This window comes from Thamnophis sirtalis, unplaced genomic scaffold (assembly GCF_051295495.1).
Source record: "Thamnophis sirtalis isolate CommonGarterSnake01/CBP01778 unplaced genomic scaffold, rThaSir2_p1.2 scaffold_2, whole genome shotgun sequence".
NCBI classification, from domain to species: Eukaryota; Metazoa; Chordata; class Lepidosauria; order Squamata; family Natricidae; genus Thamnophis; species Thamnophis sirtalis.
In genome coordinates this window covers 17,477,281-17,496,007 of record NW_028261382.1, presented here as the reverse complement: position 1 = coordinate 17,496,007, position 18,727 = coordinate 17,477,281, and the positions used below count along the sequence as shown (strand labels likewise).

Genomic DNA, 18,727 nt, shown 5'->3' with positions numbered 1-18,727 from the left:
TCTTCTCTGTCTCTGTCTGTCTCTCTGTCTCTTTTTCTCTGTCTCTCTCTGTCTCTGTCTCTCTTCTTTGTCTGTCTGTCTGTCTCTGTCTGTCTCTCTGTCTCTGTCCCCCCCACTCTCTCTCTCTCGTGTCTGGACTAGAAGACCACCAAGGTCCCTTCCAGCTTCCATTCCATTCTATTCTATTCTATTCTCCTATCCCATCCTATCCTAATCCTATACTTCCCATCTCACCTTGATTTTATTTGAAATAAAGTGGAGTAAGAGAAACTCTTAACAGGCTTTTAAAATTCACCCTCTCCCGTTTCGTGACTTGACCTACTTTAAAAGGCTTACAGATGTTCCAGTTTCCCATTTAATTTATCATTTTATTCGTAGTTATGAATGGAGCTGCGGTGCTTTCCACTTTCCATGCCCCTCCTCCTAAGTATCTTAAATATTAAGTGTGTCTCTGTGGTTAGGATGGAAGCATTGCAGGCAAACTCCGCCCCCTGCCAGCAGTTCGATTCTGACCAGCTCAAGGTTGACTCAGTCTTCTAGCCTTCCGAGGTGGATAACATGAGGATCCAGACTGTTGAGGGCAAGATGCAATTAAGGCTGATGTTGTAAACCACCAATGGTTGGTCGCAAGGAAGGTAATGAAATGCAGCCAAAAAAAAATCATTTAACAATTGTCTTGCTTATTAATGGGAATTTTGAGCTCAATCGAGGTTGCAATCGTAGGATTACCTGTTTTCTCTTAACGAAGACCAGTTGGTGATGAGAAAACTTGCACCTAACTGATTGCTGAAGAAATGGCCAAATATTTAAGAAATGCTAAGGGCTAAAGGGACGCAGTGCCTCAGTGGCTAAGATGCTGAGCTTGTCAATCAGAATAGTTGGCAGTTCAGTGGTTCGAACCCCTAGCGCCATGTAATGGAGCGAGCTTCACTTACTTGTCCCCGCTTCTGCCAACCTAGCAGTTTGAAAACAAGTAAAAATGCAAGTAGAAAAATAGGAACCACCTTTGGTGGGAAGGTAACAGCGTTCCGTGCCCCTTCGGCATTGAGTCATCCCGGCCACATGACCACAGAGACGTCTTCAGGCAGCGCTGGCTGTTCACCTTTGAAATGGAGATGAGCACCGCCTCCTAGAGTCGGGAACGACTAGCATATATGTGTGAGGGGAACCTTTACCTTTACCTTAAGGGCTGCAAGGCTGGCTGACTATTGAACTTGTTTCGGAATAAATGTGTGTAGACACGACATGTCATCCTTTCAACGTTGCAATGTGCTTTGATTTGAAAGGTATCATCTTGGCCAATCCGAGATGTTTTTCTCCCCTAGGCAGCTTAAGTAATATACAGCCAATAAGTGACTTATTAGGAAATGAGTGGCAATTCTCAATTAATCGTTTCATTGAATTTGTTTCCATTCGCTAGAAGAGGAAGCGGAGCCAACTCAATTTCATTTCTTCTTTTTATGGTTCTGGCGGTTTGACCTGGAGCTGTTTTTCGGGTCTTTGAGGAGAATTTCAGGTCTTTTTTTTTTTTCGTCTTTTTTAAAAAGCCAAACAGGGAAAGAATCCGTGTTTCCAGCTTGTCTCTTTGTGATGTTTCAGGCGTATTCCGCTGGGTCTGGGCTGGCCTCTCATGCAAACATTCTTCTGATTTTCCAAAGTGGCTTTCCCACCCCAGTGAGGTCCAGGTCAAAGGCCAAAGGTCTGCAGGGTTGCCTGCCCAGGAATGCTTTCTCTAACATTCCTCCTTCCTATAATTTGGAGTGTCAAACAACCTGAGTGGTTAAGATTCTGGAATCCGATAAGTAAGGCAGAATAATTGAGCCCAGAGCATTCTCTTGACGGGATGGTAGACCCCCTTCTTTTGACTCGCTGCTTAATTGTTTGTTGGATTGACTTGGGGAATTTCTGCCCCCCCCCCCCAATCAAGAGTTCAGAGGAGTCTTCTTAGCATCTCTTTCTCCAGTTTGCCGTCATCTCCCCCTGCCCTTTCCCCAAACAACCCTGTGAGGTAGTCTGGATTGAAAGAGGGTCATTGGTGTCCACTTGTTTTCCAAGGCATCCGAAGGCAAGACAACGGATAATGGATGGAAACTGAACAAGGAGAGATTCAACCCGGAAATAAGGAGGAACTTTCTGACAGTGAGAACAGTCAACCCATGGAACAGAAGTTGCCTTGGGAAGTTGTGGGAGCTTCAACACTGGAAGCTTTCAAGGAGAGATTGGACTGCAAACTTTCAGAAACGGTGTAGGGTCTTCTGCTTGGGCAGGGGGTGGGTTGGACTAGATAGCCTACAAGGTACCTTCCAATTGGATTAATCTGTGAAGGGGAGAACGGGAGAGAGGGTGGGGGAGGTCCTGATCTTTTGGGTCACAGATCAGTGAAGGGCAAATTCAGGTGTTTTCCAGATTCCTCCTCCTGCTTTTGATGGCAACCCAAGTTGGATTAAGAGGGGATCAATTTGGAGTGTAACCTGAGATGTGGCAGATGGAGAAATTGAGCAGGAAGGCAGGGATGATGAGTTGTGGGTCAAAAGTAAAGGCAAAACTTTTCCAAACTCAGAGACTCAGTTTACCTTTTGCAGTCGAGCTGAGAATAAACACACGTCTGCAGCTTTTATTAACCCATTAATAAGCATTTTAAAACATTGTCTTCCCCCAGCTATGGCAAATCTCCTGGCCTCTCTTATTTTGAAGAGCAGTATAAGTATATAAATATGAAGGAAAGAACTGGCATTTGACTGTGTCGACCTTTTACAGCAATACCTTGGTACTCATTGTTAATTGATTCTGGAAAGGCACAATGAGTACCAAAAATGATGAGTACCAGATAGGTTTTTCCCATAAGGAATGAAAAAAACAACACTTTTGGGATAAGCACCCAGTCCAGAACATTTTGCAAAACGGTTTGATTTTTCTTGGCAACGCCGAGGGCTAGAAATATGTTTTCTTTTTAGAGCCCGACAGTTTAAGACTTCAGATCCTTCAGGAAGCCTCTCTGGATTGCTTGTTTGATCTCCCATCTTCTGAACAGAAGCTCCTTGGCAAGTTTCCCCCAGCACAAACATTGTAGCTCCCCGCTCTCGTTGTTTCTTTTCTCCTGGGGGCTTCAAAAGAGCTTCTTCTCTTTCTCGGTAATACTGGAAATATAAACATAAAGGAGGGATTTTTTTAAAATCATTTATGCTAAATGATAAAGCAAAGCAAAGAAATATTGGTGTAGGATTCATATTCCAATACAGAAAATTCTTCAAAGTGAATATAAATATAAAACCAGAGACTTTTCTTTCGGGGTTAACGGAAAAAGACTTGGAAAATGAAATGGAACTTTGATGCTATATACTGTATATATGTGGGATGCAGTGGCTCAGTGGCTAAGACGCGGAGCTTGTCGATCAGAAAGGTTGGCAGTTTGGCGGTTCGAATCCCTAGCGCCGCATAACGGAGTGAGCTCCCATTACTTGTCCCAGCTTCTGCCAACCTAGCAGTTCGAAAGCACGTAAAAAATGCAAGTAGAAAAATAGGAACCACCTTTGGTGGAAAGGTAACATCATTCTGTGCTTTTTTGGCGGGAATGACTAGCACATATGTGTGAAGGGAACCTTTACCTTAGTGTGTGTGTGTGTGTGTGTGTGTGTGTGTGTGTGTGTGTTGACAACAGCAAGATTACGCTAAAAAAAATGGAAGGACACTTCAACCCTGACAACAGACAAATGGCTGCAAAAGTTGATGGAATTAGCAGACATGACTAAATTGAGTGCTTTGGTCAAAGAAAAAAGAAATACCTTTGTTTCTATCTGGAAACCGCTTCTGGACTTTGTGCTTGAGGTAGAAACCAAATGAAACTTTGATTTTGGGGCTTTACCGGTTAGATCAGGGGTGTCAAACTCAAGGCCTGCGGGGTCCTTAGATCTGGCCCATGGGGCTGCCCTGGAAACAGCGAAGGACCAGCCTGCAGTGCTTCTGCCAGCCAAAACGGAGCTCTGGAGGGCTGTGTATGGCTTTCCCAAGCTTCCTTTTTGGCTGGCAGTGGGTTGCAGGAGGCTCACAAGCCCTTTCTTGCTGGCACAGAGCTCAAACCGCCCTAGATGCTCCTGACACGAGTGACATTGAGCTTACCATGCCCCTCCCAGGCCCCCCGAGATCAGAAACAACCCTGATGTGGCCCTCAATGAAATCGAGTTTGACACCCCTAGATTAGATAGATAGGGTGTTACAGAAGTGGGCTAGTTTAAACTATTGTGTAAAACTAAAAAGTTGTGGTTTGGTGTTATTACCCTATCTTACTGCACCAAAGGGAGTCAGAAGGCAATGCCTTTTCTTTCTTTCTCTTTCTTTCTTTCTTTCTTTCTTTCTTTCTTTCTTTCTTTCTTTCTTCCTTCCTTCCTTCCTTCCTTCCTTCCTTCCTTTCTTTCTTTTTTTCTTTTTCCTTCTCTTCCACACTTTTCTCTTCCCCTTTTCCTTCCCGTTTTTTTGCTTTTGTATTGGTTTTTTTTTTTTGGTATGTCATAAATTAATAAAATTGTAACAGTCTATAAAAGGACATCTTCGCTTCTCTTTTATTCCAGATTTCGGCTTTGCCACTGAGCTGGCGTTCACCGTAGAGCCCAGCGACCAGATAGCTGTGCAGGAACAGCCCCTGGTCTTGGATTGCCAAGTGGAAGGGATTCCACCCATCAGCATCACGTGGCGAAAGAACGGGCTGCTGGTGGCGGAGGGCGAGGAGCCCTTGACGCTGGCCAATGGCTCCCTCTACTTCTCCCACTTCCGGAAGCGGAAGGAGGACGGCATTTCCGACGAAGGGGAATACGGCTGTGTGGCTCGGAACCGCTTCGGTTTGTTGGTGAGCCGGAAAGCTCGGATTCAGGCAGCAAGTAAGTTTTCCTTCATTCCCATCCTGAGGGACGTGTCCATGGAAAAGTTCAGTCATCCAGATATTCATGATTATCCCAAAGGTGCTTTTTCATGAGGCAACTGGACTTACCATATTTTTTGGAGTATAAGACGCAGCTTCCCCCCCAAAAGAGCATGGAAATGTTGGTGCGTCTTATATACCAAATACAGCCATTTTTGGCCTCCTGAAGCTCTGCCCCCACATCCCATTCTTGTGAAAAATGGGGTATTTTTCAGAAAAATGGGGGTGTTTTTGCCTTTCCCCATCCCCCAGAAGCACTCTGCAGGCTTCAGCAGGTCTGGGGGAAGGGGAAAATGCCCCCGTTTTGGTGAAAACAGCCTGTTTTTGCCTTCCCCCCAGCCCTGCTGAAGCCTGCAGAGTTCTCCTGAGGGCCGGGGAGGACAAAACGTTTTTTTTCTTACTTACGTCTTCAAAATCTTGGTGCGTCTTATAGTCCGAAAAATACGATACATTGTTTTTCCTTGAAGACGTTTCTCTTCTCATCCAAGAAGCTTCTTCAGCTCTGACTGGATGATGGTGGATGGAAGGTTTTATACTCCCTGCAGACAGCTGGTCATTGAAAGAGGGATCAAAGTGGCCATCTAGGTCAAAATTGAACAGCTCTCTCTCACGAGAGGAGGGCGGGATATGACACCTTTCTCTCCAGTCTACAAAATGGTCCTTTCATCAGTGGCTCCACACCCATTTGCACTACTCAGGACACAGACAAACCTCCAAGTAGCCTCAACGACTCTCTAAAAGGAATGCAAACAACCAGCTGTCTGCAAGGAGTATAAATCCTTACATTTCCTACCATCCAGTCAGAGCTGAAGAAGCTTCTTGGATGAGGGGCGAAATGTCTTCAAAGAAAAAAAGATGTGGAGACTCTAGAAAGAGAGCAGAGAAGAACAACAAGGATGATTAGGCGACTGGAGGCTAAAGGATATGAAGAACAGTTGCAGGAATTGGGTAGGTCTACTTTTGTTGAAAAGAAAAACTAGGGGATACATGATAGCAGTTTTCCAATATCTCAGGGGTTGCTAAAAAGAAGAGGGAGTCAAGCTATTCTCCAAAGCACCTGAGTGTAGAACAACAAGCAGTGGGTGGAAACTAATCAAGGAGAGAAGCAACTTAGAACTAAGGAGAAATTTCGTGACAGTTAGAACAATTAATCAGTGGAACAGAAGTTGCCTCCAGAAGTTGTGAATGCTCCAACACTGGAAGTTTTTAAGAAGATGTTGGATAGCCATTTGTCTGGAATGGTATAGGATTTCCTGCCTAGGCAGGGGGTTGGACTAGAAGACCTTCAAGGTCCCTTCCAACTCTGCTGTTCTATTCTATTTTATTTTAAAAACCAAAAAGTCCAGTTGCCTCTTGAAAAAAAGCACCCCGAGGGACAGTGGATGAATCCTGATGTCCACTTCTGACTGACAAGGTTTCCAGGTTTTCCATATACCATTCTGGACCAGTGGCTCTCTAGTCTCTTCTTAAAAGCCTCCAGTGATGCAAGACGTTCTACTGGTCAATTGTTCTCACTATTAGGAAATTTATCCTAATTCCAGGTTGCTTCTCTCCTTGATTAGTTTCCACCCACTGCTTCTTGTCCTGCCCTCGGGTGCTTTGAAGAATAGCTTAACTGCCTCTTCTTTCTAGCAGCCCCTGAGGTATTGGAACGCTGCCATCATGTCACCCCTAGTCCTTCTTTTCATTAAATTGGACATACCCAATTCCCGCAACTGTCCTTTATATGCTTCATCCTCCAGTCCCCTTACAGGGACACGGTGGCTCAGTGGCTAAGATGCTGAGTTTGTTGATCAGAAAGGTCAGCAGTTCGGCAGTTTGAATCCCAAGCGCCACGTAACAGAGTGAGCTCCCGTTCCTTGTCCCAGCTTCTGCCAACCTAGCAGTTCGAAAGCACGTACAAATGCAAGTAGAAAAGTAGGGACCATTTGAATGGGAAGGTAGCAGTGCTCCGTGCGCCTTTGACATTTAGTCATGCCAGCCACATGACCACGGAGACGTCTTCGGACAGCACTGGCTCTTCGACTTTGAAATGGTGATGAGCACCGCCCCCTAGAGTCAGGAACGGCTAACACATATGTGCGAGGGGAAGCGTTAGCTTTACCAGTCACCTAATCATTTTCTTTGCCCTTCTCTGTACTCTTTTCAGAGTCCCAACATCTTTTTTTTTATTCCTGAGTCAAAGGGTGTGAACTGGGGTATGTCTTCTTGCAATCTAAATGCGATGCCTTCAGATGACCTACTGCGGTAACTCAGTTTGTCTTCTAAATCTATCAACCGGCAAAAACGTACCCTGATTCTGTAATGTAAGAACATCTCGGCTTCTAACGGGATAGCAAAACAAGTGTCTGATCTTTGCGAGAGCAAAGGGATATGGAGAGATGTGTGAACAAGGCCTCTGGCAATCCCAGAACTCGTGTTAGCGTTAAAAGCAGCTTAGTGTTTGAAGATAAACGCTTCAATTTCTCAGGTACCTTCTCATGCATGATAAAATAGGCAAAAAGGAAAAGAGAAATTAGAAAAATCAGAAATGTAACTAGGTCATGGTTTCTGGAGAGCATAAGTACAGCTGCACATTTATATATGTAAAAATAGGCACGCTTCACTAACATTTCTTTTAATCCATTAACCACTCGGAATTCTGGGAGTTGAAGTCCGGACATCTTCAAGTTGCCAAGGTTGAGAAACACTGGTTTAGAATGACTGAATTAGCTGTCGGTCAACTTCCAATCTAAACTAACGTTATGAGACCATTGTTAATTCTTTTCTTCATCATTTCTGCATGGATCTACATTTTTAAAAAATCTGCATCAAACGTGCCTCTTAATACACAATATTCTGTTTCTTTTAAATCTCCATTTATAATGTATATGCTGACTGGGATTAAGGATGGGATTGGAACAAGGAGAGGTGTTATGGCCCGCCAGCGGAGCAGCAGATTCGGACAGTGAGGAGATTGGGGAGGAGCATGGGCCAGTCCTGGAGTCTGGGTAAGGCTCTGATGAGGGCTCTGTGTCGGAGGCAGAGAGGGGGCCAGAGCCGTCCGATAATCCTCAGCTGCCTTTAGAGTCAGACATCTGTGAGGCAGACGAACAGCTGGAGCTGTTCCCAGTGTACGTATGCACAGAGTTGGCTGACGAAGGGAACAGCTAAAGAACAGGGGTGACTTGGGAGTAAGGCCAGAGGTGGACAATGATTGGCCTCTCCCAGAGGAAATAAAAGAGGAGCGAAAGGAGTGGAGTTTGCAGGAGACTATTAGTTCATTTAATTGGTTCATGACTCTTCGAGACTCCTTGCCAAGTTTTGCAGATATCGGCCTGTCAGCTGTCCAAGTCAGATCAGGTCTGTGACTGTAAATCCTCCCTTGAAAGACTTTGCTGGATGCGAATGAGCAGAATTCACAGTCAATTAATAAAAGATGTTTTTGTCAGGACAAGGAGCTTGCGTCATGCTCTCGGGAAGCCTAGGTCAGAACAAGAGAAGTATAAAATCAGTGGCCAACAATATAGGGAGATGCAAATCTACTCTGCTGAACACTTTATTCCCCCAGCTGTTTTAGGCCTAAGAAATTTACCCAGCTAGTAGGCTATCATCATGTTTCTCATCTTCTCCTCTTTCCTACTATCTTCACCTATTGGTATCTTATAATTTGTCACTTGTTGTTTATGTTTAATGATTGCAACTGTGATTTATGATCTATGACCTATCATTTTGTTGCTGTATGTCTGTACACTGAAGAGCTTATATACCAAAGAAAAATTTCTTGTGTGTCCAATCATGCCAGGCTAATAAAGAATATTCTATTCTATTCTATTCTATTCTACTCTATTCTACTCTACTCTATTCTACCCTACTCTACTCTACTCTACTCTACTCTATACTACACTACATTCTACTTTCTATTCTACTCTATCTACTCTACTCTCTATTCTATTCTGCTCTGCTCTGCTCTGCTCTGCTCTGCTCTGCTCTGCTCTGCTCTGCTCTGCTCTACTCTCTGTTCTGTTCCGTTCCATTCCGTTCCATAGTAAAACTTCTATGAGGGTATGGCAGTGGTATATATGGTTGTTCAATTCAGCTATCCAGGCAATCACCTCTGGAATTGCTTCATTCAGAACTTCTAGGGGAACAGAGAATGCATCAATGATGTTGCTTAGTTGGGTAGCAAAACATCTGCAAGCAAACTCAGAGAACTCCAAGAACGTCACAAATCAACTCCGAACCACAACAATTCTCTTCTATTGGTACATGATAATCTTTGCAGTTCTTAATGTTCTCTGAACTTGGTTGTTGGTTTACCCTCATGGTACACTGATGATGTTTCCTAGTCTGGTAATAAAATGTCCGCAAGCTCAGAGAGCCCCCAGGTATCCCACTACTTGCTCTTCTCCTACTACAGGGATGGTAACAGTGGTGAAATTCATTTTTTTTTACTACTGGTTCTGTGGGTGTGGCTTGGTGGGTGTGGTGTAGCTTGCTGGGTGTGGCAGGGGAAGGATGCTGCAAAATCTCTATTCCCACCCCACTCGGGGGCCAGCCAGAGGTGGCATTTGCTGGTTCTCTGAACTACTCAAAATTTCCACTACCAGTTCTCCAAACTACTCAAAATTTCTGCTACCGGTTCTCTGAACTACTCAAAATTTCCCCTACCAATTCTCCAAACTACTCAAAATTTCTGTTACCGGTTCTCTGAACTACTCAAGATTTCCACTACTGGTTCTCCAGAAAGTGTCAGAACCTGCTGGATTTCACCCCTGGATGGTAGTGATCTCACCACCCCAGCATCATCTCTCTCTCTCTGGAGAACTCAATCAAAATTGCTTCTTTTTGGAAATCAGTTTCCAAGGCAAGTTCTCTTTCACCCAGCCAAATTGAAAACAGGTCCGGGGGTGGGGGAGCTAGGGGAATGCCAGATAATGTTTTCGCAGGGCACTAGGCTGCCCATGAGCAGATTGGGGGACAGGTTCTCCTCCTCTCCGTGGCCTGTTTGCCAACGAGAGAGGCAAGTGCTTGAAACTTAATTTTTTAACAGTTGGGTTGCTGTTGCCTGGGGAGAGGGAGGGAAGGGGGGAGGGGTCAGCGTCCCTTGCTAAATAGCCCCGATTAAGCCTGAACCTGGGATCTTCCCTTTGGTTCCTCCCTCCCCACCCTCTCCGCCCCTCTCCGCTGTCTTGGCAGGAGCAGATGGCCTCTTGAATGCAGCTCGGAGACGGCACAGTTTCCTCTGTTCCTTTGTGTCCCCCCCCCCATTCTTCGCAGCTGAATAGAGCCCTGCCAGAGGAGAGGCAAATTCTGCTCCCCGGGGCCCAGCCTGAGAGACGGTGACGCACCAAAGGATGCTGAGGCTCTGGAGAGGACTGAGAAAAAAAGAGGCCTCCTTCCATCCTTAAGAGGAGAGGGAAAATTCCCCAGAACACACACACACACACAAACACAAAAGTAGTATGTCATTTCATTGTCTCCACACACACCCATCCCACCTCCCTGCCCCTTCCTTTTCATTTTCCCCTGCTTAGAAAAGGTGTACAGGGCAGGATATTCTCCCCGCTTGCTCTTTCCCATGGCATTGATCGCTTCTGTAGCTCAGGGGAGAGGGCGGAGGGGGCAGACGGACACAGGAAGGTTGCAATGTAAACCAGATGTAGGTAGTTTTCTCTCCCGTCCCCTTCTGCTGCTCCAATCATGAGAAGGTGCAAACTGTAGGTTTATTTGTTTATTATATCAGGCGATGCCCCCCCCCCCCGCCAAAATCAGGCTGCCCTGAGTGAACAATAAAAATCAGGACAGAAAATGGAAGGGAGGAGGAGGAACTGCATGCATCTAGGAATAATGTTGATTTAGTTCAGAACCCTAAAGATGCTTCCACCCCTCACCCCCCCAAAAATACAACTGACTTTCGTTGGGTTTATCTCTGGAAACATCTCACTTCTCCTCCAAGAAGCTTCTTCAGGACTGAAGCGACTTCTTGGGTGAGAAGCGAAATGTTTTCAAAGGAAAAACCCCCCAAGAAAATCCAGTTTCCTTTTGGAAGATTGTGGGGGGGGGGAAGCATCTTTGGGATAACCATGACCTGGATGGCAGAGAATCCCCGTAGAGATTTAGCTCAGAAAATTTGCAGAAAAAGAAGATCTCCATCCGGTTCCTGACGGTGGAAAGAGAAAGAGGAGAATGTCAGGAGTCTTTCATAATTTGGAAGCAGTGCGGAGAGAAAAAAAGGGTTCTTCCCCTTGGCTGCAGATCAGCCTCAGACAGTAGCGGGGAATTTTGATAAGAGTTTCTTCCCCTGAATGTAGCGCTTGAAGAGTTTTCTAAGGAGCCTTCAGAGCAAAGTTAGACCCGAATTTTGTGCTGCTGGGAAGCAGAAATACGCCCCTCAATTCCCTGGTCCAAAGTCCCTCCCCTGCATTGTTTGGTTCCATTCCATTGTGTTGTGTTCTGAAGATGTGTTGAATTAAAATAATGAAATAGGATGCGGTGCCAGCAAAGCACCAACCCCTAGCAGGCATGGCTTATATAGCAGACTTTCTGCGCCTTAGGCCAGGATGTGTTCAACCAAGTCAAGATGCTGATCACACACACCTAAAAAGAGGCAAAACCTGATTAGACTTTTGTGATTGCCTTCTTGATTTATATGTCCACACTCCAAAGGGACGCAGTGGATAAGAGGCTGAGCTTCTCGATCAGAAAGGTCGGTAGTTCGCCGGTTCGAATCCCTAGCGCTGCATAATGGAGTGAGCTCCCGTGACTTGTCCCAGCTTCTGCCAACCTAGCAGTTCGAAAGCATGTAAAAATGCAAGTAAAAAAATAGGGACCATCTTTGGTGGGAAGGTAACAGCATTCCATGCGCCTTCGGCATTTAGTCATGCCGGCCACTTGACCACAGAGACATCTTCGGACAGCGCTGGATCTTCGGCTTAGAAGCGGAGATGAGCACCACCCCCTTGAGTCGGGAACGACTAGCACATACGTACGAGGGGAACCTTTGCCTTTACTCCAAAGACATCCCTGTGGCAGCTAGAGTACTAATGTGAGCCTAATCCTTTCAGCATTCATTAATTACCAACAGGAAGAACCCATGAAATTGATCGTAAAGTCAGAGGTTTCTGGTGAACCATGGTTAAGCGTGGCATTTTGCAGCCACATTTTGGGAGTTAAGGATCCTAACCATAACTTGAGTTTTCTGGCGAGACCAGTTACTTTCCCAGCGCTTAAGCCAGATGAAAAAAAAGAGCAGTTAAGCAGGGAAAGGACAGCGAATTCGATGTAGTGGTTTAAGCACAGGATTACAAATGGGGAGACCATGAATTCTAGTTGCATCTTAGATCGGAAGCCAGCTGGGTGACTTCCGACCTGTCCGTCTCTCTTCTAAGCCTTAGGCAGAAGCAGGGATGGGCATATCACTTCCAGAAAAATCTAGTCAAGAAGATAGTGTGGATTTGTACAGACAATCACCAGGAAGCAAGATCAAAAATAAAAGAAGGGAGGGAAGGAAGGGAGGGAGGGAGAGAGGGAGGGAAAAAGGAAGGGAAGGAAGGAGACAAATGTGGAAGGGAAGGAAAGAGGGGGAGAGAAGGAAGGAAAGCAGGGAGGCAGGGAAGGAGAAAGGAAGGGAAGGAAGGAGATAGGTGTGGAAGGGGGAGAGAGAGGGAAGGAAGGAAGGGAAGGAGGGAGGGAGAAGGAAAGGAAAGGAAGGAGGGAGGGAGAAGGAAAGGAAAGGAAGGAAGGAAGGAGGGAGGTGTGGGAGAGAGGGACGGCAGGAGGGCTAGTTGGGAATTTTAGTTTCTAGAGTTTCTAGTTTCTTTTACATTTATGTCACCCAGAGTCACCTTCTAGGGGAGAAGGACAGCATAATAATTTAATAAATAAAACTAAAAGGTACATTTGACCTAGAATTCACTTCATATCGAATTCCATCCCTATTTTAAAACTGAAGCCACACCACAACCAAAATATGGTCTTCCGTGTGTAGAAAGCTTAATATGACTGGGTATTGAAGACAAAACAGGTTCTTAGTAATACGTCTCATCGGGGCTGTCGTGATTGTTTAAAACATCTGGAGGGCATCCGTTTTGTGAGCCCCGACCTACGAAGGCCAGTGAGAAAACTTTTTCATGGTGCTGCAAACTGGAAGCTCCCTTTATCTGTTCCTCTGGAACCAGAAGCATCTTGGGAGGGGGAAGAATATTTTATTCTTCCGTGCTTTTAGACACTAATAAAAGGTACCTGGCAAATTTGAAGGGGGGGCAACCGTCAACTTTCAACGGCACATAATTTCTACCATATCTGGCTTTCCGCCAGCAGCAATAAATCCCTCGGTGTTGGAATAACAGACAAAGCGCATTTTCTGAGGCTCCCTGGCATAATTGCCAGAGGCTTTTTTTTATGGCAGCCCTTTTCTCTTGCAAATGCCACCTCACTTGCCAAAGTCAATCTCTCCCCCCTCCCTCCCCCCAAACATAATCATTGTGAGGGAGGGAGGGGGACAGATTAGTTGCCTGCGTTTCTTTATTGGGGGGGGGGAAACATGAGTGACATTTTGACAAGAAAGTACTTTCCTCAAAATGTAAAGTCCTTCATTTGAATCCCATTTAGGGCTTTTCAACGGGCCCTAAATAGAGGACCCTCTTTTTAAGGGTGACTTTTAAAACAGGACTTACATCCCCCCACCCAACTTCCCAGCTATTGAGCAGGGGAGGGGCGGGCACAGAATAATTCTCAGCCTCCCTCCCGATTCCCAGGACTTCCCCACTGCATCTGGGAGCTCTGAATGCTCCATTGAAAAGCTGCCATTTTTCTGACTCTTGTGTCGAAAAGGCAGTTGACGGAATTCCTTGTTAATCCCCCAAAGCTTAATTTAAAAAGAAAAGAGAAAGAGAAAGAGAAGTCATTTGAAGTCCCTCCTTCCTTTGGGTCTGAAAGTGACACTGCTTTTCAAAATAAAATGTTTTGCAGGAACGCAATGATGATGGTTTCGGCCTCATCACAGCAGCAGTCGCTGATATCATTTGCGTTCTGCAAAATTTGGCTTAGTTGTGTTTTGAGTCCTTCAGAAAATGACATCTCCATCTTCTTGTCTGTGGCGATTCTCTTGTCCTCCAGTTCTCCATGGTTGTCCCAAAGGTGCTCCTTTTTTTTTTCAGGAAGCAACTGGACTTTCTTGTTTTTTCCTTTCAAAGACGTTTCGCTTCCATTCCAAGAAGCTTCTTCAGTTCTGACAGAAAGGTGGGGAATGGAAGGACTGATGCTCCTTGCAGACAGCTAGTCATTTGCATCCTTTTAGAGGGTGGTTGAAGCACTTGGAGGTTTATCTCTGTCCTCAGGGTCACCTGAGTTAGTCCTCCTGGTTCCTGTCATCTGCAATTTCCTCCCCTCTGGGACTCCATTCCTACTCCCACACCGTTCCAAGGCTGTTCATCAGTTCAGCTGAATAGGTAGTAACTTGGCGGCCTGGGTCACTGGAACTGGTAGCAATGGGTTCTCCTATGGCGCCGCCATCTTGATTTTCGATCCTGTGCATGCGCAGAACAATTTTCATTGCAGAAATGTATTTCCCCCCTTTTTAATCTTTTGCACATGCGCAGACATTTTAGATGCAAATGCATGCATGCGCAGAGTGAACTGGCAGCAACCCACCCCTGGTGTTCATCCCAAATTGTACAGCTAAACCTCCGTAGAGATTCTCCGTCATCCAGGTCCTGGTTGTCCCAAAGGTGCTTTTTTGGCAGGAGGCAACTGGACTTTCTTGGTTTTTCTTTGAAGACGTTTCGCTTCTCACCCAAGAAGCTTCTTCAGCTTTGACTGCCACCACCACTCCACCCATACTTCCCACATCAGAGTCATTTATTGGAGTTTTCAATCCGATGGATAGATCTCTGGCTTCAACAGTGGAGGCAGAGTGCGGTCACCTCAACTCCTATGGTGAGCAGAAGGCCATCGGGGTGAAGGATGGAACATCTGCAGCCCCTGGTCAGCTGAGATCTCGGTTCTCTCGGATGGATACTAGGATGCAGGAGATCTTTGGGTTTGAAGGGGAAAAAATTGCACCAAATGCGTTTCTGAGCAGATATGTAGACCGTGCCTACAAGTCAGTGGTGAAATTCAATTTTTGTTTACTACCGTTTCTGTGGGCATGGCTTGGTGGGTGTGGTGCAGCTTGGTGGGTGTGCAGTGGAAGGATACTGTAAAATCTCCATTCCTTCCCCACTCCAGGGGAAGGATACTGCAAAATCCCCATTCCTTCCCCACTCCAGGGGAAGGATATTGCAAAATCCCCATTCCTACCCATTCCAGGAGAAGGATACTGCAAAATCCCCATTCCTTCCCCACTCCAGGGGAAGGATACTGTAAAATCCCCATTCCTACCCGTTCCAGGGGAAGGATACTTCAAAATCCCCATTCCAGGGGAAGGATACTGTAAAAATCCCAATTCCTACCCATTCCAGGGGAAGGATACTTCAAAATCCCCATTCTAGGGGAAGGATACTGTAAAAATCCCAATTCCTACCCATTCCAGGGACAGGATACTGCAAAATCTCCATTCCTTCCACACTCCAGGGAAGGATACTGCAAAATCTCTATTCCTTCCACACTCCAGGGTAAGGATACTGCAAAATCCCCATTGCTACCCATTCCAGGGGAAGGATACTGTAAAATCTCTGTTTCTTCCCCACTCCACGGAAGGATACTGCAAAATCTCCATTCCCACCCCAGTCTGGGGCCAGCCAGATTGCCGGTTCTCGGAACTACTCAAAATTTCTGCTAGCGGTTCTCCAGAACCTGTCAGAAGCTGCTGGATTTCACCCCTGCTACAAGTCTCCCCTGCTGGGATTGCACTGTAGCTGTGGACCAGTGTTTCTCAACCTGAGTAACTTTTAAGATGTTTGGATTAACCCAGGTAGCAGGAATTCAGGGAGTTAGGACATAGAATATAAAATAGTAGGATTGGAAGGGACTAAATCCAAGCCTTTACCCATGGCAGGACACCCTATAACTGTGATGGCGAACCTATAGCACATGTGCCACAGGTGGCAAGCAGAGTCTTCTTTGCAGCCATGCTAGCCGTTGCCGCAGCTCAGCTCCACTGTGTATGTGCACGTGTGTCCTGCCGGCAGCTGGTTTTTGTGTCTCTGCTGCGCATGTGTGGGTACGGGCTGCAGGTGGAACGGGGTTGCATGTGCATTGCATTATGGGTGCATGTGCGCATGTACTTTCGCCACATGACAACAAGCAGGTTAATTATCACTGCCCTATGTGATTTCCGAGAAATGTTTGTCCAATCTCTTCTCTTTCAGAAAAGTTTTTTTTATTTTTGTTCTCTTACATAGGTATACATTCACATCGTTATTCTTTTTTACATTCATCATTCTTAAGCATTTGTCGTTCCATTTACAGGATTATAACATGCCATTTGGTTTGCTTTGTTACCATCCCTCGCCTGTTTTGACACCATCTTTTTTTCCCTTTCTTTTCTCCCTCCCTCCCTTCTCTACTTCCTTCCTTCCTCCTCTCCTTTCCCTTCCTTCTTCCCTTACCTCTCCCCTACTCCTCTTTCTCTTCCCTTTCCTACCCTCTCTCTTCTCATTCTCCCTTCCATCTTCCTCTCTTTCACTCTATCTTCCTTCCCTCCTCTTCCTCTCCTCTCCTCCAACCTCTTCCTAAAATCCTCCAGTGATGGAGTAACCATAACTTTCAGAGGCAAACTTTTCCACTGATTAATTGTCCTCACTGTCAGTTAAATTTCTCCTTAGTTCCAGGTTGCTTCTCTCTTTAATCACTATCCACACATTACTTCTTATCCTGCCCTTTGGAGCATAAGTTGATCCCTTTTTCTCAGTAACAGCCCCTCAAGTATTGAAAGACTGCTATCATATCACCCCTAGTTCTGAGAATTGAAGTCTCTAAATTCTGGGGTGGAATGAAGTCCATGCACCTGAAAGATTTCAGATTTCAGATTTAATTTATTTGTATGCCGCCCTTCTCCAGGAGGGACTCAGGGCGGCGAACAACTCAAAAGGGGAAAGGGGATACAAACACAATACATATAGTTAAAATACACAAGAGTCATACAGCCATACAAGTTGAGAGGGGAGGGGAACTCATCAACCCCAGGCCTGCCGGCACAACCAGGTTTTGACGGCTTTCCGGAAGGCCTGGAGAGGGGTGAGGGTCCGGATCTCCGCGGGGAGTTCATTCCAAAGGGCCGGAGCTGCAACAGAGAAGGCCCTCCCCTGGGTAGTAGCCAGATGGCATTGGCTGGTAGACGGAACCCGGAGGAGGCCGACCCTGTGCGATCTAACGGGTCTGTGGGAGGTAATTGGCAGAAGGCGGTCTCTCAAGTACCCAGGTCCAGAAAGTTTCTGGGGATGGAAGAACACTGCTGTGGATGGTTCCTACGACTTCTACGGGAGCTGAATAACACAATATCTCAGATTAACAAACTTGGGTCCAGTTGCCACGATTTAACCTTTTTAGATACTTTTGGCCTGGAGGATTGAGTCTTCATTGACAATATTGCAATACATTTTGGGGAGAACCACATGCAGTGGGTATGGCAAGAGTTACTACGAGTTAGAAAGCAGAAGCAGTATGCTCCGTCCCATATTTGGGTAGACCCGGTACAAAAAACACTTAGTCTCTTCCCTGGTATAGCTGACAAAGCAAGGAGAACCTGTGGCTTAGAGGTTAATACATTTACCTAATATGCAAGCAGCCCAGGTTTGAATCCCAGAAGGATATGGCTAGTTGGCGAGAGCTAAATAGCTTGAAATAGATCTATACTAGTCTGCCTTTATTTCTTTGTAGGTAAATATAAATTCAACATAAGAGTTTAGTACATTCCAACAACTCTCCGCCAAACTATATTTTTTTAATATTTTGACTGATGAAGTTACTTGGATGAGTAATAAAATATCTCAGTTTAACAAACTTTTGCCCAGTTGCCCTGAGTTAACTCAACAAAGGAATTCTCAAAGCTTCCAGCTTTGATTTTAGTTTCCTTTTTTAGGTGGCCAAGCTTGTGTGAACTCACCTCTTGAGTTGGTTTATGGTTGATGGGTGTCCCTGGAAAAGCAGGGGATTCACTTAACGGAGAAGTGGGTTGTGTGAACTTGGGCGGTGTGTCCCTCTATCCTTCTTGCCAACTATCGTGGTCTCATCCACCTTCACATATGGCTTCACACATCCCCCTTTTGTTCTTGAAACTTCTCTCCTCTTACTCTTGCAAGGATCTCCTCAACCATGATGAAAGCCAGCCAACCATGTCTAAAAAGAGCATCTCCTTTTCTCCCTCCCCCTCCCCACAAATCCCCTTCTCCTCCCCCTCAAAAAAAAATGGTACCCCTGGAAACCTGCTGAAGAGGAGAACTCTTTTCAGTTTTATAATGTAGATGAGCCTCATCCCCCCCTCCCCTTAAAATCGAAGGCTGGGAAAAGGAAAGCAGCAGATTCACAAAGCTTTGAAGAGCTTTTGGGACGAGAGGGGGATTTGCAATATTAAACCAGGAAAGGCTCAAGAGGATCACCGTAATTTTAGGAATGAGGAAAGGGAGGGTGGGGTGGGGGAAAGGGTCCTTTCCTCCCAAATGAGCTGCTTTAGGGGGGGTGGAGGTTGGCAAAGGGGGGGTCCGGATGCTTCAGACCACCCTGCCCTGTGCAAATAAATGAACTGGTGCATAAATGGTCCATAATTACAAGGCTGCCTTTTAAGGATTCCTCTGGAGGGTTTCTGCATAATGGGATCACGTAAGGTCAACGGAGGAGCACCAGAGAATAAATGTGAAAGCACTAAGTCTCCCCCTCCCCTTTTAGAGCTCGGCA

At 45.8% G+C, this 18,727-nt stretch overlaps 1 protein-coding gene across 1 annotated transcript in view; it reads left to right on the top strand.

The window, feature by feature from the left end:
* Positions 1 to 616: 616 nt before the first annotated feature.
* The window catches only part of IGDCC3 (immunoglobulin superfamily DCC subclass member 3), a 110,172-nt gene continuing 92,061 nt past the window's right edge, over positions 617 to 18,727 (top strand). Inside the window, exons 1-2 of the mRNA XM_087707600.1 lie at positions 617 to 635; positions 4,566 to 4,871. Coding sequence (XP_087563726.1) covers positions 617 to 635; positions 4,566 to 4,871 — 325 coding nt within the window. The remainder of the gene's footprint in view (positions 636 to 4,565; positions 4,872 to 18,727) is intronic.